This window comes from Oryx dammah, unplaced genomic scaffold, assembly GCF_014754425.2.
Source record: "Oryx dammah isolate SB20612 unplaced genomic scaffold, SCBI_Odam_1.1 HiC_scaffold_11050, whole genome shotgun sequence".
Classification (NCBI taxonomy): domain Eukaryota; kingdom Metazoa; phylum Chordata; class Mammalia; order Artiodactyla; family Bovidae; genus Oryx; species Oryx dammah.
The window spans coordinates 696,928-721,405 of NW_024080444.1; the positions used below are offsets into that span (position 1 = coordinate 696,928).

The following is a 24,478-nucleotide window of genomic DNA, read 5'->3' on the forward strand; positions in this document are numbered from 1 at the left end:
ACAAGTAAAAGTTAAGAGAATTCAGTACCACCAAACCAGCTTTACAACAAATGTTAAACAGATTTATATAGTCAAGAAACACAAGAGAAGAAAAAATATCTACAAAATCAAAGCCAAACAATTAAGAAAATGGCATTAGGAACATTTGTATCAATAATTACTTTATGTAAATGGATTAAATACTCCAACCAAAAGACACAGACTGGCTGAATGGATACAAAAACAAACCCATATATATACTGTCTACAAGAAATCCATTTCAGACATAAGGACACATATAGACTGAAAGTGAGAGAATAGAAAAATATATTCCATGCAAATGGGAAAAAAAAAGAAAGCTGGAGTAGCAATATTCATATCAGACAAAACAGACCTTAAAATAAAGATTACAAGAGACAAGGAAGGACACTACATAATGATCAAGGGATCAATCAAGAGGAAGACATAACAATTGTAAATATCTATGCACCCAACATAGGAGTACCTCAATACATAAGACAAACACTAACAGACATAAAAACAGAAATTGACAGTAACACAATAATAAAGCAGGAGACTTTAACACCCCACTCACACCAATGGACAGATCATCAAAACAGAAAATTAATAAGGAAACATAAGTTTTAAATGATACATTAGATGAGATGGATCTCATTGATATTTTCAGGACATTCCATCCAAATGCAGAATACATCTTCTTCTCAAGTGCATATGGAACATTCTCCAGGATAGACCACATCTTGGGTCACAAATCAAACCTCAGTAAATTTAAGAAATTTTAAATCATATCAAGCATCTTCTCTGACTACAACGCTAGGAGACTAGATATCAATTGCAAGAAAAAACACTGTAAGAAACACAAATACATGGAGATTAAACAACACAATTCTAAATAACCAACAGGTTACTGAAAAAATTAAAAGAGAAATAAAAAAAATTTCTAGAAGCAAATGACAATGAAAACACAACTCAAAACCTGTGGGATGCAACAAAAGCAGATCTAAGAGGGAAGTTTATAGCAATACAATCCTACCTCAAGAAACAAGAAAAACATAGAACAGACAGCCTAACTTTACACCTAAAGCAACTGGAAAAAGAAGAACAATAACAAAAAACCCTCAAAATTAGTAGAAGGACAGAAATTATAAAGATCCGAGCAGAAATAAAAAGAAATGAAAGAAACAATAGTAAAGATTAATAAAACTAAAAAGCTGGTTCTTTGAGAAGATAAACAAAACTGACAAACCTTTAGCCAGACTCATCAAGAATAAAAGAGAGAAGAATCAAATCAACAAAATTAGAAATAAAAAAGGAGAGGTTACAACAGATAATGCAGAAATACAAAGGATTATAAGAGACTATTATGAACAACTATTTGGCAATAAAATGGATAACCTGGAAGAAATGGACAGATTCTTAGATAAGTTCAATATTCCAAGACTGAGCCAGGAAGAAATAGGAATTATGAACAACCCAATTACAAGCACTGAGATTGAAGCTGTGATCAAAAAATCTCCCAAAAAACAAAAGCCCAGGACCAGATGGCTTCACAGGAGAATTCTATCAAACATTTAGAGAAGAGCTAAAGCCTATCCTTCTAAAACTCTTTCAAAACACTGCAGGGGAAGGAACACTTCCAAACTCATTCTACAAGGCCACCATCACCCTGTTACCAAAACCAGACAAAGACAACACAACAAAAGAAAACTACAGGCCAATATCACTGATGAACATAGATGCCAAAATTCTCAACAAAATTTTAGCAAACAGGATTCAGCAACATATCAAAAAGCTCATACACCATGATCAAGTTGGCTTTACTCCAGAAATGCAAGGATTCTTCAATATATGGAAATCAATCAATGTGATATGCCATATTAACAAACTGAAAGATAAAAACCATATGATAATCTCAATAGATGCAGAAAAGCCTTTGACAAAAATTCAGCACCCATTTATGATTAAAACTCTTCAAAAAATGGGCACAGAAGGAACCTACCTCAACATATTTAAGGCCATAAATGATAAGCCTACAGCAAACATTATTCTCAATGGTGAAAAACTGAATGCATTCCCCCTAAGATCAGCAACAAGACAAGGGTGTCCACTTTCACCATGACTCTTCAACATAGTTCTGGAAGTCCTAGCTACAGCAAGCAGAGAAGAAAAAGAAATAAAAGGAACCCAGATCAGAAAAGAAGAAGTAAAGCTCTCCTTGTCTGCAGATGACATGATACTGTACATAGAAAACCCTAAAGATAGTATCAGAAAATTACTAGAGCTAATCGGTGAACTTAGCAAAGTTGCAGGATATAAAATCAATATACAGAAATCACTTGCATTTCTATATACTAACAATGAAAAATCAGAGAAATTAAGGAATCAGTCCTATTCACGACTGCAACAAAAAGAATTAATTATCTAGGAATAGGCTCAGACGGTAAAGCATCTGCCTGCCACTCAGCAGACCCAGGTTCAGTTCCTGGGTCGGGAAGTTCCCCTGGAGAAGGAAATGGCAATCCACTCCAGCACTCTTGCCTGGAAAATCCCATGGACGGAGAAGCCTGATAGGCTACAGTCCATGGGGTCACAACAAGTCAGACACGACTGAGTGACTTCACTTTCACTTTAAACTTACCTAAGGAGACAAAGAACTATACACAGAAAATTATAAGACACTAATGAAAGAAATAAAAGATGACATAAACAGATGGAGAGATATTCCATTATCCTGGGTAGGAAGAATATTGTGAAAATGACTATATTACCTAATGTAATCTACAGATTCAATGAGATCCCTATCAAGTTACCAAGGGCTATTTTCACAGAACTAGAACAAAAAATTTCACAATTCAAATGGAAACACAAAAGACCCCCGAATAGCCAAAGTCTTGAGAAAGAGGAATGGAGCTGGAGGAATCAGGCTTCCTGACTTCAGATTATACTGCAAAGCTCCAGTCATCAAGACAGTATGATACTGGCACAAAAACAGAAATACAGACCAATGGAACAAGATAGAAAGCCCAGAAATAAAGCCATGCACCTGTTGGTACTTTATTTTTGACAAAGGAGGCAATATATAATGGGGCAAAAACAGCCTCTTCAATAAATCATGCTGGACAGCTACATGAAAAAGAATGAAATTAGAACACTTCCTAACGCCATACACAAAGATAAATTCAAAATGGGTGAAAGACCTAAATGCAAGACCAGAAACTATAAAACCCTTAGAGGAAAACACTTGATGACACAAATCAAAGCAAGATCCTCTATGCCCCACCTCCTAGAGTAGTGGAAATAAAAACAAAAGTAAGCAAGTGGGACCTGATTAAACTTAAAAGCTTTCACACAGCAAAGAAAACTATAAGCAAGGTAAAAAAAACAACCCTCAGAATGGGAGAATAGCAGGTAAAACAACTGACAAAGGATTAATTTCCAAAATATACAAGTAGCTCATAAAACTCAAGACCAGAAAAACAAACAACCCAATCAAAAAGTGGGAAAAAGTCCTAAACAGACATTTCTCCAAAAAAGACATACAAATGGCTAACAAACACATGAAAAGATGCTCAACATCGCTCATTATTAGAGAAATGCAAATCAAAACCACAAGGAGACATCACCTCACACTGGTCAGAATGGCCATCATCAAAAAGTCTACATACAATAAATGCTGGAGAGGGTGTGGAGAAAAGGAAAAACTCTTACATTCTTGGTGGAAATGTAAATTGATACAGCCACTATGGAAGACGGTATGGAGATTCCATAAAAAACTAGGAATAAAACCACCATATGACTCAACAATCCCACTTCTAGGCACATAACCTGAGGAAACCAAAACTGAAAGAGACACATGGATCCTACTGTTCATTGCAGCACAATTTACAATAGCTAGAACATGGAAGCAACCTAGATGTCCATCGACAGATGAATGGATAAAGAAGTTGTGGTACATACACATAATGGAATATTACTCAGCCATAAAAAGGAATGCATTTGAGTCCGTTCTGATGAGGTGGGTGAACCTAGAACCTATTATACAGAGTGAAATGAGTCAGAAAGAGAAAGATAAATACCATATTCTAACACACATATACGGAGTCTAGAAAAATGGTACTGAAGAATTCATTTACAGGGCAGCAGTGGAGAAACAGACATAGAGGACAGACTTACGGATATGGGGAGAGGAGAGGAGCGGGTGAGATGTACGGAGAGAGTAACATGGAAACCTACATAACCATATGTAAAACAGATAGCCAACAGGAATTTGCTGTATGGCTAAGGAAATTCAAACAGGGGATCTGTATCAACCTAGAGGGGTGGGACAGGGAGGGAGATGGGAGAAAGGTTCAAACAGGAGGGGATATATGTAGAACTATGGCTGATTCCCTGGTGGCTCAGATGGTAAAGCATCTGTCTACAATGCAGGAGACCCGGGTTCGAACCCTGGGTTGGGAAGATCCCCTGGAGAAGGAAATGGCAATCCACTCCAGTACTATTGCCTGGAAAATCCCATGTACAGAGGAGCCTGGTAAGTTAAGCTACAGTCCATGGGGTCGCAAAGAGTCGGACACAACTAAGCGACTTCACTTTTACTTTCATGGCTGATTCATGTTGAATTTTGACAGAAAACAACAACCTTCTGTATAGCAATTATCCTTCAATAAAAATATTAATTAAAAAGAAAAAATAAATAAAGCATTTGTAGGACTCAGATATTACAAGGAGACAATCATTAGGACTCAACTATTATTTATAGTAAATATTGCGTTTTAGGGCTTCTCTGATAGCTCAGTTGGTAAAGAATCCATGTGCAATGCAGGAGACCAGGTTCGATTCTTGGGTTGGGAAGATTCGCTAGAGAAGGGATACGCTACCCACTCCAGTATTCTTTGGCTTCCCTTGTGGCTCAGTTGGTAAAGAATCTGCCCACAATGTAGGAGAACTGGGTTCAATCCCTGGGTTGGGAAGATCCCCTGGAGAAGGTAGAAGCTTCAGTATTCTGGTCTAGAGAATTTGATGGATAAGACTTTATTATACAAGCAGATCCAAGAGTGTCATCATCAAAAAAAAAAAAACCAAACAAACAACTCTTATGACTTCCGAGTCATTGGTCTAGTGTCTTTTCAGCCTTATAACTTTACAGGATTTATAGATTCAAGGTATTCTAAAGTCTTCTGAGGTTTCTGAATTGTGACTTCCTCTTTTATCTTTTAACCATTTTATTCAAAAGGCATCTGACACTGCTCATAAAAGTTCAAAGGTAATTTTACAGTTCATAGTACACTGTGATCATATATAGGAAACACTTTAGTTAATCCTTCCAAACTTGAAGGACTCAAGCAATCTCTAAAAGCGTCAAGAATTCAGCAATTCTGCTAATTCAATAACAATTTTAAAAAGATACAAAAAATGTTCAGTTCTTCCCCACATTCCAAATCTACTGTCAACTTACTTTCACCCCCACCTATAGTAAACCAAGATATCTTTCTGTTAGTATCCAATAAATACTAACAGAACTAAATTTTCTCATACCTAACCCTAAATAATCCAGACACTATCCTATCCATGGGCTTCCCTGGTATCCATCTAGTCTTCACTCTATCCTGAAACTTATTTTAATACAGTTATTGTACTCTCCTTCTTTTCCTCACAATAGAAATATTTAACCATGGTTGGAGAGCTCTTAATTTTTTTAAATTTTCAATTCATGAGAGGATATATTATCAGTAATATTAAAAGCCTACTGGTAAAATTATTAGGAAAATAAAAGTACAGCATATCAGCAAGAATTCTAGCAAAATTCTACAAGAAATTCTAGAAATTCTAGCATATCTAGAAATTCTACAAATTCTCTTGAGTGGAGAACCCCAAAGGCCAGGGCCTCCACAAGGCAGTGAATAAACCGGGGAAATGTGTCAGAATCAACTTTTTCAGACCTCTGAAAACTAACTGAAAGTTTACTGTAGCCAGGAAAAATCTTAATCAAGAAAAAGCACCCGAATCTTGATATTTAAGGAAGTCACTAAGCAAACAAAAGCTACTACACTACAGTAAGCAGCAGCAACAAACATGAGGGCTGCAGTGGGAGGGGGATTTGAGTTCCAGGGTTGTCATCTGTAATACTCCCCGATGGCTCAGCAGGAAAGAATCAACCTGCAATGCAGGAGGTGAGAGTTTGGTTCCTCAGTGGGAAGAACTCCTGGAGGAGGAAACAGCAACCTACTTTAGTATTCTTGCCTGAAAAATCCCATGGACAGAAGAGCCTGATGGGCTGAAGTCCAAAGGGCGCAAACAGTCAGACAAGACTGAGCAAATGAGCATGATCACACAAATATTCAAAATACCCACACTTCAACAAAAAACTATAAAGTATGCGAGAAAATAAAGTATGGCCCATACATGAGAAAAACAGAAATTAATAGGAGCTGTTCCTGGGGAAGTCTAGATATTGGATTTATCATACAATGACTTTAAATCAATTATTTCAAATGTGCTTTAAAACATTAAAGGAAACCATGTACAAAGAACCAAAGGAAAACCATGAGAGTAGCTTCTTCAAAACTGAGAAATATAAATAGAGATGAAGTATAAAAAGGAATTGAATAGAAATTTTGGAGTTGACATATTCAAAATGCTGGGGGAAAAAATGAACTGTCAATCAAAAATTCTATATCCAACAAAAATATTCTCCCAAAATTAAGGAGAAAGTAGCCATTCCAAGACAAACAAAAAGCTGAGAGTGTTCTTTACCACCAGCACTACCCAGAAGAAAGGTTAAAGGGAGTCCTTCAGCCTGAAATGAAAGAACATTAGACTGTAATTCAAATTGACAAGAAGAAATTAAGAATATCAGTAAAGGAAACTGCATATGTAAATATAAAAGTCTGTATTCATCTATTTTTTATTTATAACTCCTTTTTCCTATATGATTTAAAAGATAACAACATAAAACAATAATTATAAACCACTGCAAACCATACAAAATTAACTTAAAACTAAACAGCAAAAAGGTATTTGGAAAACATCCAAATGTTTTGGAAATTAAACAACTTACACTTATGATGCAGGGAGCTCAAATCTGGCGCTCTGTGACAAGCTTGAGGGGTAGGATGGAGTGGGAGGTGGAAGGAAGGTTCAAAAGGGAGGGGACATATGTATACTTATGGCCGATTCATGCTGATAACACAGCAGAAACAAACATAATATTGTAAAGCGAGTATCCTCCAAATAAAAATAAATAAATTTTTTTAAAAAACATAAAGTATGAAGGAAGGTATAGAAAAAAACTCTTAATGAATAAGTCGAGGAAGAAATCACAGGAAAATTATAAAATTTTAATACTTTAATATAAACAAAAACACAACATAACCAAACTTATGGGAAGCAGTGACAGTACTGCTCACATAGAAATCTATACCTTAAATGCCTACATTAAAAAAAGAAGCACGATCTCAAATCAATAATCCAAGCTTTTATCTAAGGAAAGTGGAAAAAGAAGAACAAACTAAACCCAAAGCAAACAAAAGGGAGGAAATAATAAAGATTTGAGCAGAGATAAATACAATAGAACTGGACATGGAACAAGAGACTGGTTCCAAATAGGAAAAGGAGTACATCAAGGCTGTATATTGTCACCCTGCTTATTTAACTTCTATGCAGAGTACATCATGAGAAACGCTGGGCTGGAAGAAGCACAAGCTGGAATCAAGATTGCTGGGAGAAATATCAATAACCTCAGATAGGAAGATGACACCACCCTTAAGGCAGAAAGTGAAGAGGAACTAAAAAGCCTCTTGATGAAAGTGAAAGAGGCGAATGAAAAAGTTGGCTTAAAGCTCAACATTCAGAAAACGAAGATCATGGCATCTGGTCCCATCACTTCATGGGAAACAGATGGGGAAACAGTGGAAACAGTGTCAGACTTTATTTTTGGAGGGGTCCAAAATCACTGCAGATGGTGACTGCAGCCATGAAATTAAAAGACCCTTACTCCTTGGAAGAAAAGTTATGACCAACCCAGAGAGCATATTCAAAACCAGAGACATTACTTTGCCAACAAAGGTCTGTCTAGTCAAGGCTATGGTTTTTCCCATGGTTATATATGGATGTGAGAGTTGGACCGTGAAGAAGGCTGAGTGCCAAAGAATTGATGCTTTTGAACTGTGGTGTTGCAAAAGACTCTTGAGAGTCCCCTGGACTGCAAGGAGATCCAACCAATCCATTCTAAAGGAGATTGGTCCTGGGTGTTCATTGGAAGGAATGATGCTAAAGCTGAAACTCCAGCACTTTGGCCACCTCATGCAAAGAGTTGACTCATTGGAAAAGACTCTGATGCTGGGAGGGATTAGGGGCAGGAGGAGAAGGGGACAACAGAGGATGAGATGGCTGGATGGCATCACTGACTCGATGGGCGTGAGTCTGAGTGAACTCCGGGAGTTGGTGATGGACAGGGAGGCCTGGCGTGCTGCGATTCATGGGGTCGCAAAGAGCTGGACACGACTGAGTGACTGAACTGAACTGACTGAAATACAGGAGAGAATAGAAACATAATAGAGCAAATCAAGAAAGTCAAATCGGTTCCTTGAAGAGATCAACAAAATTGACAAACCTTAACTAGACTCACCAAGTAAAGAAAGATTAATAAATTACTAAAATTAGGAATAAAAATAGAACATTACTGCTGACTTGGAGAAATAAACAATTGTAAGAAAATGAACAACTTTGTATCAATAAATTAGATAACCTAGATGAAAAAGACAAATTCCTAGAAACACATGAGCTATCAAAACTGACTAAAAAAGAAAATTTGTATAGATCTACTACAAGGGAAAAGCAAGAGAATTCCAAAAAAACATCTACTTCTGCTTTATTGATTATGCAAGTCAAGAAGCAACAGTTAGAATTGGACATGGAACAACAAACTGGTTCAAAATTGGGAAAGGAATATGTCAAGGCTGTATATTGTCACCCCACTTATTTAACTTTTATCAATAACCTCAGATACGCAGATGACACCACCCTTATGGCAGAAAGTGAAGAGGAACTAAAGCGCGTCTTTAAAGTGAAAGAGGAGAGTAAAACAGCTGGCTTAAAACTCAAAATTCAAAAAATGAAGATCATAGCATCTGGTCCCATCACTTCATGGCAAATAGATGGGGAAACAATGGAAACAGACAGACTTTGTTTTCTTGGGCTCCAAAATCACTGCAGATGGTGACTGCAGCCATGAAATTAAAAGATGCTTGCTCCTTGGAAGAAAAGTTATGACCAACCTAGACAGCATATTAAAAAGAAGAGATATTACCTTGCCAACAAAGGTCCATCTAGTCAAAACTATGGTTTTTCCAGCAGTCACATATGCATGTGAGAGTTGGACTATAAAGAAAGCTTAGCACCGAAGAATTGATGCTTTTGAACTGTGGTGTCGGAGAAGGTTCTTGAGAGTCCCTTGGACAGCAAGGAGATCCAACTAGTCAATCCTAAAGGAAATCAGTCCTGAATATTCATTGTAAGGACTAATGCTGAAGCTGAAACTCTAATATTTTGGCCACCTGATGCAAAGAACTGACTCATTAGAAAAGACCCTGATGCTGGGAAAGAGTGAAGGCAGGAGTAGAAGGGGACAACAGAGGATGAGATAGTTGGACGGCATCACTGACTCGATGGACATGAGTTTGAGCAAGCTCTGGGAGTTGGTGATGGACAGGGAAGCCTGGCGTGCTGTAGTCCTTGGGTTCACAGAGTTAGACACGACTGAGCGACTAAACTGAACTGATTACAAGGAAAGAGACTGAATCAGTAATCAAAAAACTTTCAACAAAGCATATCACCAGACCAGATAACTTTATGGGTAAATTCTGCCAAAAGTTTAAACAATTAACAGCAAACTTTTTCAAACTCTTCCAAAAAATTGAAGTGGAGAGGCTACATCTTAACTCATTCTATGAGGCCAGTATTACACTGAAACCAAAGTCAGACAATGATATCATGGGAAAACTACAGACCAATATTCCTTACAATCACAGATGCAAAAATCCTCAAAAAATGCTAGGAAGCCAAATGTAGCGCTATAGTCAAATGATTAAACTCTACATAATGAAGTGGTATTTACACCAGAAATGCAAAGGTGGTTTAGCATATGTAAGCCAATCTATATAGTACACAACATTAATAGAATGAAGGTTGCAAGTAAAAAAGATTATCTCATTTGAGGCAGAAAGAGCCTTTTACAAAAAATAACAACACTCTTTCATGATAAGAAAACTTCAAAAAACTAGGAGCAGAAAAAAGTTTCCTCACTCTCATGCAGGACATCTATGAAAAAATAGATATAACATCTTATTAATGATGCAAAACTGAAAGCTTTCCCTATAAGATCAGGAACAACACACAAGAAGGCCTGCTGTCATCACACTATCTTATGGCTAGGACTACAAGTTCTAGCCAGACAATTAGATTTAAAAAAAGAAAGAAAGGAAAGGAGTGGGGGAGGAAAGGAAAAGAAGAAAGGAAGAAAGAACACCCAAATTATAAAGAAGTAAGTAAAACTATCTTTTATTTATAGAAATCATAATCTTATATATAGAAAATCCTAAAGAATCCACACAAAAATTATTTGAGCTAATAAATTTAGCAAAGTTGCAGTATACAAGACCAATACACAAAATCAGCTACATTTCCATATGCTAGCAATTAAGAACCAAGAAATGAAATTTAAAAATAATTTCATTTACAACAGCATTTCAATGGATAAAATAATGAGGAATAAATTCAAACAAGGGGCAAAACTTGTACACTGAAAACTATAAAACATTGTTGAAAGAAATTAGAGATTTAAATAAATAGGAAAACATCTTATGTCATGAATTGCAAGACTTAAGACAGCAATTCTCCCCAAATTTGATCTAGTAAATCTAATGGAATCACTATTAAAATTCCAACTGTCTTCTTCAGGCTGGATGGGGTAGGGGAGGCAGTCTGGGGGAGAATGGATGCATGTATATGTATGGCTGGGTACCTTCACTGTTCACCTGAAACTATCACAAAATTGTTCATCAGTTATACCTCAATACAAAATTAAAAAGTTTAATTTTTTTAATTGAAAAATGATCCTAAAATTCATATGGAATTACATGGCACCCTGAAAAGTCAAATCAGTTGAGAAATTAATAAAGTTGGAAAACTCACATTTCTAGATTTCAAAATTTACTACAAAGCTACAGTGATCAAAACAGCGTGGCTGTGATACAAAGATGAGTACAAATATCAATGGAATAGAATTGAGATTCCAGGAATAAACTTATTCAGTTCAGTTCAGTTCAGTTGCTCAGTCATGTCCGACTCTTTGCAACCCCATGAATCGCAGCACACCAGGCCTCCCTGTCCATCACCATCTCCCGGATCTGTTTTAAATGATTCGTACTAAGATTACTGAATGGTGGGAAAGAACAGTATTTTTAATACATGGGGTGTTGGGATAATTGGACACCCATGGAAAAAAATGAAGCTGGATCCCTGCATCACACCATATATAAAAATTAACTCAGTATGGCGCAAAGACCTAAATATAAGTTAAGACTATAAAACTCTTTGAAGTAAACTTAGGGGAAAATCTTCACAACCTTGGAAACGGCAATGCATTCTTAGATATGAGACCAAACACGAACAACAAAAGAAAAAACTGGACTTCATCAAAGTTAAAAACCTTTGTTCATCAAAGGACACTGACAAGAGAGTAAAAAGACAATAGCAGAGTAGGATAAGGGGGCACAGGAGTGACTGCTTAATGGTGCTGGGTTTCTTTTAGGGATGATAAAAATACTCTGGGCTTAGATACTTGTGATTGTTGAACAGTATTGTAAATATATTGAAAGCCACTGAACTGTACATTTTAAAACGGTTTAAACAGTGATTTCTTTTAATGTTCAATAGTTATGGTTTTTCTAAAATACAAAAAGTTCAGAATTCAACTAAACAGAAAAGTGTATGCATTAAAAAATGCACCTCATGAAAAGTTATAATAATGTTGTATATCTCTGTCCAAATTTTCTTAACCCCAATAACTTGAAATTAGTCCAAAAAGGTTTCTTAATAAAAAGTTAGCTTCTGGTCTACATTTAAAACAGTCATAAATTAAATATATTTAAATTCAATTAAAATAAAATTTCTATTTCTTTGAAAAAATATATGCTTTTAAATAAGAATGATGGGCCTTCTTTTTTTAATACCAGTTATCAGTCCCAAATAGGGTTTTAAAAATAATAGTCAACTGCTGTGTGTAATAGTTTTAGGATTTGAAAAGTTAAATGTATCAAATTTAAAAATGAATGAATACTATAAAATAATAGCTTCTCCTAAAAACAGTTATGTTTAGTTTAAGTACAATAAAATAATTTCTACATCAAAGTTCTTTTTATTTGATTCTTGTGTTAGAAGTTAGTATTAAAATTCAATTCAGCAGGTTAAAAATTATTTTTATTCCAGAAAACTTGGTGCATACCTTCAAAACATATGTGCTTAAAAAATCTGAATAGCTGTATTATTTGACTATGTACAGTAAACTGTGTCAAAGAGCTCGGATGTAACCATAATCATTTTTACCGCACAATGGGATAGCCTAAACCCTCCTTCTGTACTACTCTTAGTTTCTCCAAGAAATAAAATGCACTAAACAGTCCACAGTGGTCAGAAAAATAAACCTGCAAGCTCTGGCTTGAAGACAGATGGGCTGTACTTCCCTGAGAACTTCAGAGAGGACCCAATGGGTCTCTTCCTTATCACCCATTTGGTCTCACCTACACTTTGTAGAAAAGAGAATTAGTCCAATAATCAATTAGCCTTTCCTAAAATTTCATGTCAAGCTTGAAAAGTAACTATAATTTAAAAATCACTATACATACAGAAATTTGCAAAATAACTATTACATCTAAAGGGGGGAAAAGCCATAAAGCAAGAGTAAAACTACAGTGGTTGTAGGCCAATTCTACAGACATCTTTCTTTCTATATGATGTTAAAATCAAAAGAACTGCAAATGAAGAACTCTATGATTATAACTGTCCTGTTGCAACCAGTCTTTATCATACTTAAAAGATATATTTCGCCATTCTCACAACAAAAGGGTAAGGTATGACATTTAGATTTCACACTGATGATGGGTTTTGTCTGATGTCAAAGTCCACGCTCAAGACAGCTGCTATCCAACATTATTTTCCTCTGGCTGAGGAGATGACAAACAATTGGGTTTCAAGGGCAATATTAACTGGTATAAAGGTATGCCATGTACATGACATAATTTATTTTTCCTATCCAAAGTCTCAACATATACTGGAAAAAAAAATCTAACCAAAATGTCTTTTTTCCTACAAACCTAAATTTCAGATTTCTAGCACATCTGGACTTGATGTGATCATATTTAAACTACACTGACAGGCTAAATATTTTAAACGGGAAGGAGGAGAATTCACAGTTTCAAATATGACTTAAACATAACACTCAGAAATAAAAAAAATCAGGTTTCTTTTTTCAGAATGCTTTTGGTGAGTTACTTTTAGCTAGTCACTTAAAATATCAAAGAAGACAGATGCCCAGTGTTTTTAAGATGTTAAAATGTATTAAATATTAGTTTGTCCATCTAGTTAAGGTTTTGGTTTTTCCAGTGGTCATGTATGGATGTGAGACTTGGACTGTGAAGAAGGCTGAGTGCCAAAGAATTGATGCTTTTGAACTGTGGTGTTGGAGAAGACTCTTGAGAGTCCCTTGGACTACAAGGAGATCCAACCAGTCCATTCTGAAGGAGATCATCCCTGGGATTTCTTTGGAAGGAATGATGCTAAATCTTAAACTCCAGTATTTTGGCCACCTCATGCGAAGAGCTGACTCATTGGAAAAGACTCTGATGCTGGGAGGGATTGAGGGCAGGAGGAGAAGGGGACGACCGAGGATGAGATGGCTGGATGGCATCACTGACCCGATGGACGTGAGTCGGTGAACTCCAGGAGTTGGTGATGGACAGGGAGGCCTGGCGTGCTGCGATTCATGGGGTCGCAAAGAGTCGGACACGACTGAGCGCTGAACTGAACTGAACTGAACTGAATGTTATTTATTATCTCCTTAACAGGATTAGTTTTTAGGAGATTTTAAGTGATTTAAAACTGTATTATATAAAAAATCTGACTCAAAAATTATTCTAAATATGATTCATCCATAAACTCCATATATCTTAAAAGTACTCGGTACTTATACCTCTAACAAATTACCTGTTAAACAATAACAGAAATACATAAATAATGTTTCTCTACTTTTAAATAAGGGGTTTCCCTGGTGGCTCAGTGGTAAAGTGCCTGCCTCCCAAGAAGATAAATTACAGCTTGGAAAATATTGCCTAGGTTAAGGTAGATGAGTACTACCAAATACAATATATGATGTCTCTCTGTATATATATAAATATATGTATATAGGATAGTAGGTTTAAGAGAGCTGAGAGGGGCGATGTGCTAAGTCACTTCAGTCATGTCCTACTCTTGGCAGCCCCATGGACTCTATAGCTCACCAGGCTCCTCTGTCCGTGGAATTTCCCAGTCAAGACTACTGGAGAGGCTGTCGTTTCCTCCTCCAGGGGATCCTCCTGACCCAGGGATCAAACTGGTATTCCTTACGTCTCCTGTACTAGCACGCAGGTTCTTTACCACTCGCACCACTTGGGACAGTGTGTTCAAACATCATGTCTCATAATGATATCTTAATCGCCTCTAGTTCAGTAAGCAAAGACCACAAACAACTTAAGTGCAATTATACTAGTTTGGAGAAACCACTATTTTCATAGTTTTACATACATAAAGTGAATTCTGAAAAAAGTTATGCAATATAGCACTGTCCAATACAAATTTTCAGTCATTTGAAAGGATCCTTTTGTTAACTTATTTTTAAAGAAAGCTACAACATGAATCAAAGTACTCTGTAGTTAATATTGATAAAATTAGTGACCAGGAGAACTATATCATAATACAAGCTGAACAATATTGAAGAAAAATTATAGTACCTTATGAAGCATATTTTCCACTGTTCTCATATGATTAGCAACACATTCTTTGTCTCTAGAAACAAAATAAAGATTAGGTATTAGTAAAACCCAAACCCTACTGTAACTGTCATTCATTTTAGTGTTAAGTCACTGTTACTGAAAAATAAGGGTTGGTTTTCATTGTACTCCTTCTAAAAGTGTAAAACCTAACGATATTCACTGGTATATTTTCACATTTAACTCTTATTTTCAGTTATATTGCCTGCTGTAAATTAGAGGTGAGAAAAACCTTATGAATATCTTCAAAGGTAAAAAAAAGAGTGAGAAAACAAAGAAAAAAGAAATCATGATTATATAACTGATATGCAATGTGTTGAAAAGGTTAAACTTGCATTCTTTTAGCTTCTAATGAAATAGACTTTAGAAATATTAGTGGTGGATATAAATGGCCATACTATGCACAATAATATTTTCCCTTTGACAGGTTTTTTGTGCTATAATAATTACACAAAAACCCTTTATGGCCTTGACTAGAAATATCCAAATTTACTATTCTCTTCTCTATCCCTGTATATTGAATTTAGCTTTTATGATGAAATTAACAGTTTAGATGGAAATGCTGAAGACAAAATTTTAATGGTGAATTACAAATTAAAAACTATAAATAATGTATTAGTTCTCCAAATTTCAAATTAGCTTTTTTAGTGTTATTAAGAATATGTGCCCATGGTGACAGATCTCAGACACAACAAATTCCTGAATTACCAGTAGTATTGTGAAGATGCAATATGAATCTAGAGGTTTTATAATCTTGTTTTCATTAATCTTAGAATTTTCAATGCTCTAAGACATACTAAAAATTACCTATGCTAAGATTCTCATTTGACATGAGAAAACCAACTGAAAATGACAGCAAAAAACTGATTCAGTCAGACTTATATTTTTAAATAATGACAATTACATATACCCAATATGGTAGCACAGTGTTATAGAGCTTTACAATTATTCAAATATGTATTGGTGGGTATTCAAACATGCCAATATTGTGGCACTGTGTAAACTGATTTTTTTCATTATGTGTGAGCAATATTGCAAGCCAACTGACAAAGCTGTGGATATCCTAGGATTGCAAACTGCTTGTTTTGTGATTTAGTTTATAGACTACATTCATATTTTCATGTTATGCTTAGGATAGAGTTTGTCTCCAAACATTTTTAAGCTGTATTTATATATTTGTAAATACACACACACACATACACACATATGTATACATGTGTGTTGCATACTTGCAAGTACAGGAATCAAAAACTCCAAATTTAGAAACAGTGAGTGTATTAAAATTAGATGTTTCTTTAATCCATAAATAGATTTTCTTTAAATCATGCAGTTTGTAAAAAGGGTTGTCTTAAAGTACTCCATGAAATTTGATGTGGGGAACAAATAAAAATACCCAAGAGAACTGTTCAATTTGAACTTCACAGGGTATGTCAACTTGATTACCTGGTAAAATGAAAAACACTCCTATCACATTTACATAGTTGCCCACTCTGAAAACTGCCTATTTTTCTCTATTGAACATATTTTGAATATATAGCCATAAAATTAAAAGAATTTTCCATGATCAGCATGCTTTTATTGCACTTAAAAATGGTATAATACACATGTTGATTATATACTAACATTTCTTTATGAAAATATGACCTGCAATGTTAGAATATTATAATATATGCAGAAGCAAAGTTGGAAGGCAATTGGACAGAAAGAGTTGAGAAATAAATGATACGGAAACTATTCAAAACTTTAGAATAAAGTGTCTTATAGATTAAGAGTCATATGTTAATGAAAACCTGGTTTTAAACAAGTTAACACTACAACAGAGCCTAAAATACACAACATCAGCGGTTATATAGAAACTTATTCTTTTCCAAGGTTTCTCAATAAAATATACATTTAGTATGTTGAGTTAAGAGTTTTCTGTTTTTGAGGATATATCAGAGAATTTCAAAGAGAGACAGCTGTACTTTTGTTTTCTAACACTGTATTATCCAGGGCTAAAACCCAGAGCATGAAAGTAAGAATTGATCTTTTGTCTGTTTTAAGTGATCTCCCCAAGGTCCAAATGCTCACTTGGCTGCCATGCGGAGGGCACTCTCTGCATCGTGGATGTTCTCCTCCAGTCGACGCTTGTCCTGCTCCAGCTGGGTAAGATGTCTATTGAGCTGACGCAGAGATTGATCTTTTCTTCTCAGCTCCATCTTTGCCTCGGAGAGACTCTGCAAGCAGACAGAAAACAGAGTTACTTGTCAGCCCCGATAATTAACTTCAATTTATGCCATAGGCTATTAAACAAAGAAGGATACAGACTGACTGAGAAGTAGACTTGGGTCATTACACACCAAGGTTTAACAAATTTTTGGCAAAACTTTTACATACGTGCTAAACAGAAATGATAGAAGTGAGAAGATTCTGAAAAACGTTTAGCTGCAAAATACAACTCTATTCTATTTTTTAAAAATACTACAAGGAGAACACATTCTTTTTTTGGTAAAAATATCTGATTATTAAAAACCTCAGGTTACATTTTCCTTTAATGACAAAAAAACAAAGATCTCACTGGAAAGCGCACATGAAATTTAGAATCTGTGCAAGAACTATCATATGGCCAAAGTGTGTGTGCAACTGAGAGGAAGGTGGATTAGGATACCAATAAGAGATTGGGAACCCAAGATTTAAAAGCATCACTGCTATCTTTATAAATATATCTGTAACAGATTGCTATATACTTCTCGGTGAAAAAACAAACTGGACTCCAAAATAAAATTCACTCGTTTCCCATTAAAAAAAACTCACATCAGAGATAACACAAACCTGATCAACATTTCAACAGAGAGTTATAAATAATACTTGCATTTGTTATTACAGAAACAGTCCATAAATATTTCCCTACTCAGAGAAGTACAAAATTTGTTGATTGATGTTTGTTTTGCTATGTGCTTTAATCTGAAATATTCACTTAGCACAAGTTTCAAGATACAAGAGTACAACTTCATCTTGGAACTAAGGCTAAAGATTTTAGAAACTTGTAAGTTAAAGGATCATTTTCTTATTTTAAATTCTAGGATGTAAAATAATATAGGGATCAAAGGATCTCTTAGCACTGAAAATCTGCTCATTCCTCTGCCTATGAAATTTCTAGAATATGAGTTTATCAACCAATTTTTCAATTAAGTTTGTTGGACACTGAGCTATATAATTGATTGTATACACATATTTTTGCTTTTTTCTAAGAGTTTAGCCACACATTAACATTCACAACCATTCTTCAAATACCCAGTAAAGAACAACCAAAATGCAGTGATTTCATGTTTAAAACTCTTCTAACAGTATTATTTTAATACACTCGCAATAAAATAAAAAACTCAAACTGCCTGCATGGGGCTAAAACAATTAATTCACTCTATAACCACTGTGAATTGAAAGCAAAACCAATAAGGTATTTTTAAACGCTACAAAAAACTTTTTAATTCAGTATTTTACTTTTCAAACAGTCAAGATGCATGCTGTCAGACAAATACAAGTCAAAAACTAAAAATAAGCAAACTATGATTACTTTTTAGACATGTTTTATTTAAAATCTTTATTAGTAACAGATCTTCAAGAATATCCCACTTTGGAAGTAGTCACTGATTCAAGCCAACTTTAAAAAGACAACGAAAAAGAAATTTGAAAAGCCGTGCTAAACCTACTTAGTCTGTGCCAATGTTAAGATATTTAAAGGCACTGAAGTATCATGAGATTTCTTTCTTTAAAAGAAATAAAACCCACTTGAGTCCTTTTAAAGTCAATATTTCTGACATCTTTCAGGTAATAAAAAAAATGCTATTTTTCAGATGTGAAGATAAAATTAATGATCCACCACCAGTTACACATAAAGCTTGAGTTCTTTTTCCAACAGAAATAATACAATCTGCCAATCCATTCAAATTCTCTTGCTCAGTAATTCTTATGACTAGAGGGGTATATTTGTGAGGGACGTTCAGGATATTGAGTCCAGTCTTGTCCAGAGTGAAGCTCACCGGTCCAATCTAAGGGAACCCATGACCTTAAAATCACTATAAAACCACACTTGACTTTTCAGCAATTCTATGATACCCTTCCAAAGAAGATATAACTCATGGAATTAGAATCTCCACTGTATATCTAAATCTACCAGCTTTCATCAGCTTTCATCTCCTTCTCTCACGTGCAAGGTCAGGGAGCCACCAAAGTCTCCTAAAGCTCACACTGCGTCAGAGGTACAGCTGAATAGTTTACTCTAAGACTAAACCTACCGACAACAAACAAAAAATGGCAGAAATAAAGTGGTATGAATCATACTTCTTTAGTGTAAAAATGAAGAGATAATGGTTTTTGAAAAAAGAATAATCATTTACATAACTTATGGACACAGAAGTCTCATTTTAAAGAGCTGAGGAACATCACAATGCAATAATACGTCTTTTTACTGATATCCACATTATTGTCTTTGATGGCAAAAGTAGAATCCTTAAAAACCCTAACATTGAGCTTTTAAAAAAGAAAAACATATGTATATGTGTGCATATATATATATGACATACACATATGTATGTACACCATTTATAAAATATATTATAGATACATATAAAGTTTGAAGTTCAGCTTTTCTTTATTCCTGTTCAGATTTATCTAATTAAAACCCATGATAAACTTCACAGACTCTAATATTTCCAACTGAAGGACTCAAACCAAGAAGGTGTGCCTCTGGGCAGCAAGGCAACAATGATAAGCAGCAGGTTAGCCACTAATTTCTCTACCGGGTAGATTGTGAAAGTGTGATGTTCTGATATCCAAGAAACTGTTCAGGAGAGAATAGGATAAATCAAGTTTAATAACTCTGCTCCTAATTGTTCCCCCAATGCTCAACTCTAATTACTTGGAGAACTCTCCTGACTGTCACCTGATATTAAGTTGTTGGAGGCTGAGCCTGGAACAGCAAGATAATCAATAAACATTTAGTGGGGAGAAGAATGAAGATCCTGTTAAGCAGTGGGAACCTGCAGCACCCAAAGCCCTTCTGCTCATGAGAAAACCTATGGGACAACCATCGTGATTGCAAAGCAATAATCCAAAGCACTGTTTTTAGGCCTTGAGGCCTTTAGGCAACAGTACATTTGAGGAAAAGAGGTTAACACGGTCACCCTAATTACAGCCCACTTTCACATACTTCATATATAAGCGAAGACAAGCCAATTAGGTAGAAAGGAAGATAAGGGAAGTTTTATTTGTATACTAATTAAACCCCTGATGAAATTAAAGGAAAAACATACAGCTCTGTAATTGTGTCTGAGAAAGGTCACTTCAGGTTCAGTTATCAGAACAGCACAGCCTTGAGATATTTCACTTAATCCACAATACAGCCCTCATTTTGTACTCAGGTCTTAATATTTACCAAAAAAAAAAAGAAAAATTCAAAGCCTGATACTGCATTTATCGTTAAACTATGTTTGAACAATTTTAGCTATTAGAAAGTTAATGCTAAATATAACAAAAGTTTAAAAGGAAAAATATCACCTAGACAAGAACGAATGCCACAATATTATTTATCAAACATTCTGAGTTTTCACTTTAAATCCAAAGTGTTTTAAAGCAACTATTTACAACAGAATCCCAAGCTGACTGTATTTTAGAAGCTATTCTGTAAGATATTTATTGTATTTCTTTTAAGATAATGATATCATTGCTCACGTATACCTCTCGTAGTTCAGAGGGAAAAGCCAATGCTTTCACTAAAATTCTATTATAAGATATTTTTACATCTAGTTATGTTCCTAAGATGGTCATGAAAAGCAATGTATCACTAATGAAAGATGGCAGGTTAAGTATGGATACCAACGAAGTAGTTAAGTACAGAGAAAGCTGAGGGGTAGAATACAGGAGAGATGTGAATATTAAAATACCGACATGTTTTTTAAATGTCTGTTTTCTTTCTACAGTTTCTGAAGTTTCTATAATCAAAGTGCTACCACTTTGATTATACTACTGAATAAGAACACAAATCATTTTCTTCAGTCATACATAATTTCATACTTACTTCTAAAGTTCTAAACATTTATTACACTTAACAATTTTTTAAAAATTAATTGTGAATATAAATTGAAATCCTATTACTTTGCACCTATGAAAACATTTTATACAGTGGAATGTTTAATAACATCTTATTGAGATATAATTCACAAGCCACATAATTCACACTTTTAAAGTGCAAAATTAAGTGGGTTTTATTATATTAACAAAGTTGGGCAACCATCACCAATGGAGGTCTTTTTTGAAGAGAAGTTCTTTAAAAAAAAAAAGTTATCAAAACAATAGGGCAACCTAAATACAGTATATCTCATTACCTCACAGCTAGCTCTAATTTTAAATGAAAGATAGACAGTGTTTAAATTTTATTCAGTAACAGTTTCAAAAGTATAAAATTTATATCACAAATTCCCTGAATTAGAATACTTGATTAATAAATGTGGTATTTAGTACAAAAGTTAGTTACCTGAAAGAATGTACAAAAATCTCCAACTATTATTCCTGGATGTTAAGGGAATCATCTAACATAGCTCCTTCTCATAAGTACACTACTGTACCGCCTTAGACCATTACGCCAGCTATGAAGACCAAGCCCCAGGAGATTTCACTTTCATAGATTTTCTTTTGTCTAATGGGAAATATCTATGGATCCACATTTCTACAGACTAAAAGCTAATGGCTTTTTCAACTTGGTAGAAAAGTTAGTCATACAAAATGTAAGACAACAACACAAGTGTTAAAAAGAACAAAGCTACATTTCCTAGGCTAAGAAAAGAACATCTGTAACACTTTTTTCCAAAATTGTACTACTGTCCCACTGTAATTCTGGAATACACATTCCTAGATTGTGATGAGTTAGGTAAAACATCTCAAGGCACTAAAACTCATGTTGGAAAAAGAAACAGCAATGTCTTTTGCCCTACCATTATAATATGATCACAAGAAAATCATATTAATTAAGAATTAGTTAGCTGTTGGGTGAGTCAAATTACGCAGACTGCCACAAAAAGTATAAATTTAAAATGATACAACCACCAGATTTATAATTGGGTACACAAGTTAGGGATGAAACTAAAGAATGACATATTTTATAACAAAGCTTGAAAATCTGTGAGATAAGCAACTAGAGAATATACAATAAATATATAATAGTAAAAGATGTTGGTATGTACTAAAATTAATATATGAATAAATTTTAGTTTTGGCATTCTACATTTATATGGATAATTTGTGTTAAAAGTTCTGCAATTTTAAGTTATCTTCTTAAGGACATTATCTTCTATTACTTTTAATAATAGACTGATGCAAAACATAGGTGACGTTAATAAACCAAAGCTAAAGATCAAATAAATTACCCCACTTTGGGAACTAATAAATAATAGCCCTTATTAGAACGTACATGTCCAGTAAGACACAGATGTGAAAGTGTCCTATAAACTGTAGAAGGCTACATAAATTTAATATGCATAATTAATGTAACACTTAGACTTCTACACGTAGTGTTATTACAGTCTTCTTTAAATCTCTCTCTGTACAGCAACTTATGAGTTTCTATTTTAATTTTACATCATCCTTTACATATAAGCATTATATAAACATTCATAAATTGTTTAAAGTATTTCTATCACACTTGAAAAAGGTAAAAGAACGTTAACAAAAAGGTGTAAAAAAGTCACTTTAATAGAAGACCACATGGTAGATGAGTTTCAAAAGATGGAGCAGACAAGCGATGAAAATCCACCTTCAAAATCTCAAAGTATGCTATCACATTTTGCTGTATGCTTTATGATTACTGGCACCACATTTCCACATGTTCCTTTGAAAAGATCCTCCTAAATTCCATCAGTATAAAAGGAAAAAAGTTAATCCTGTCCAGTAAACTCACTGAAAAATGATCAGTAGTAAAATATAGTGGAAAGGAAGAGAACCTCATAAAAGTGTTCCAAACATATTTAACACCATTTGCTCCACGCCTCACACAGTACTACAAAACTCTGGTAGACTAAGTGGGTTAGATAATAATGAGGTAAACTGGGAGAGAAATTGTTAAAAGACACTTTAAATGACAAAAAAAAAAAAGAGGAGGATAATAAAGAGAATTACGAGAGCCCTCTCAACTAGAAAATACACTCAGAAAAGTACAGACAAGTGGCAGCTAGATTTACTGTGACACATGGCATGTAAGCAGTAATGTGGCAGCAATGTTTTCTCAGAATATAAAACAAACCGCACTTGACTGCACTACAGACCTTAGGAGACAGAAGCTAGCTGCAGGTGACAACCACCATGATGCTGTTCTAATAAAACCAAATCTTACGCGACCTCTGTGTTGTCTCAGTGAATAGCTAATAAATAAAGGGATGGAATACAATAAGTCCTTCTGTTAGATTTTATCAGCTACGGACTGCTCAGCAGGTTCTAAAAACTTCACCCAGTTGACAGTCCTTAGTTATGTGGAGGTCCAAAAATTTGCAGAATTCCCTAGCAATATTTTAAATGAGTCAAGCTATGAATTAGGTTGCAGGAAAATATCATTTAGAAATTAAATACTGCTTTTAAATCATTTGGGAATTATCTAAAACAAATGTCTACTAAGAATTGAGAAATATGAATAATTTATAAGGAGCTTCATATGGTTGGATTTCTGACACTTAAAAAGAACTTACTGTCAGAAGAATTTTTCAATTTCAAGAATTCTTTTTGTGATGTAATTGAATAGGACAGATAAATCCTATACAATAATTAAAATATCTTCATATTAATATTTTTATTATACTATAAAATTTAAATGACTATCTTGATTTGCTGAATATGTTTTATATTAAATAATATTAATAAAAGTAAATCCAATATCAGCTGAGTAAGAGAATGTGAAGATCAAGTTTAAATTAGAAAAATAAACTTAGGTTCTTTTACATTTAAATGAAGATAAAACAAAGTCTGAGTTTTTCTAAGAAAATTTATTCACTGGGTGAATTTTTTGTATGGGATTTCACCACTGATTTCTATCTTCATTTTAGAGATATATTCACAGGGGAAAATTCTGAACTACAAACCTTGCCTACATTTCCTGATCTGAGCATTCCACCTTTGTACGAAGGCACTAGGTCTGTTCTTGAACCATGCCTATCATATTCGTTGTCGTCGTGAAGTCGTGTCCGACTCTTTGTGACCCCATGGACTGTAGCCCACCAGGCTCCTCCATCCATGGAATATTCTAGGCAAGAGTACTGGAGTGGGTTGCCATTTCCTTCCCCATGCCTATCATATTACAAGTGTGCAATAAATGTCTGCTATTTTAACTTAGTTCACCCAAATCCTAAGGGAAAAAACAGCTAGAGTGACAACTGAAA

At 34.7% G+C, this 24,478-nt stretch overlaps 1 protein-coding gene across 2 annotated transcripts in view; it reads right to left on the minus strand.

The window, feature by feature from the left end:
* The window catches only part of LOC120860199 (coiled-coil domain-containing protein 171), a 334,015-nt gene that overhangs the window by 109,258 nt on the left and 200,279 nt on the right, over positions 1-24,478 (minus strand). For both annotated transcript variants that reach the window (XM_040235975.1, XM_040235974.1), the window contains 2 exons: positions 17,151-17,296; positions 15,042-15,096 (listed from right to left, as the gene is read on the minus strand). In XM_040235975.1, coding sequence (XP_040091909.1) covers positions 15,042-15,096; positions 17,151-17,296 — 201 coding nt within the window. The remainder of the gene's footprint in view (positions 1-15,041; positions 15,097-17,150; positions 17,297-24,478) is intronic.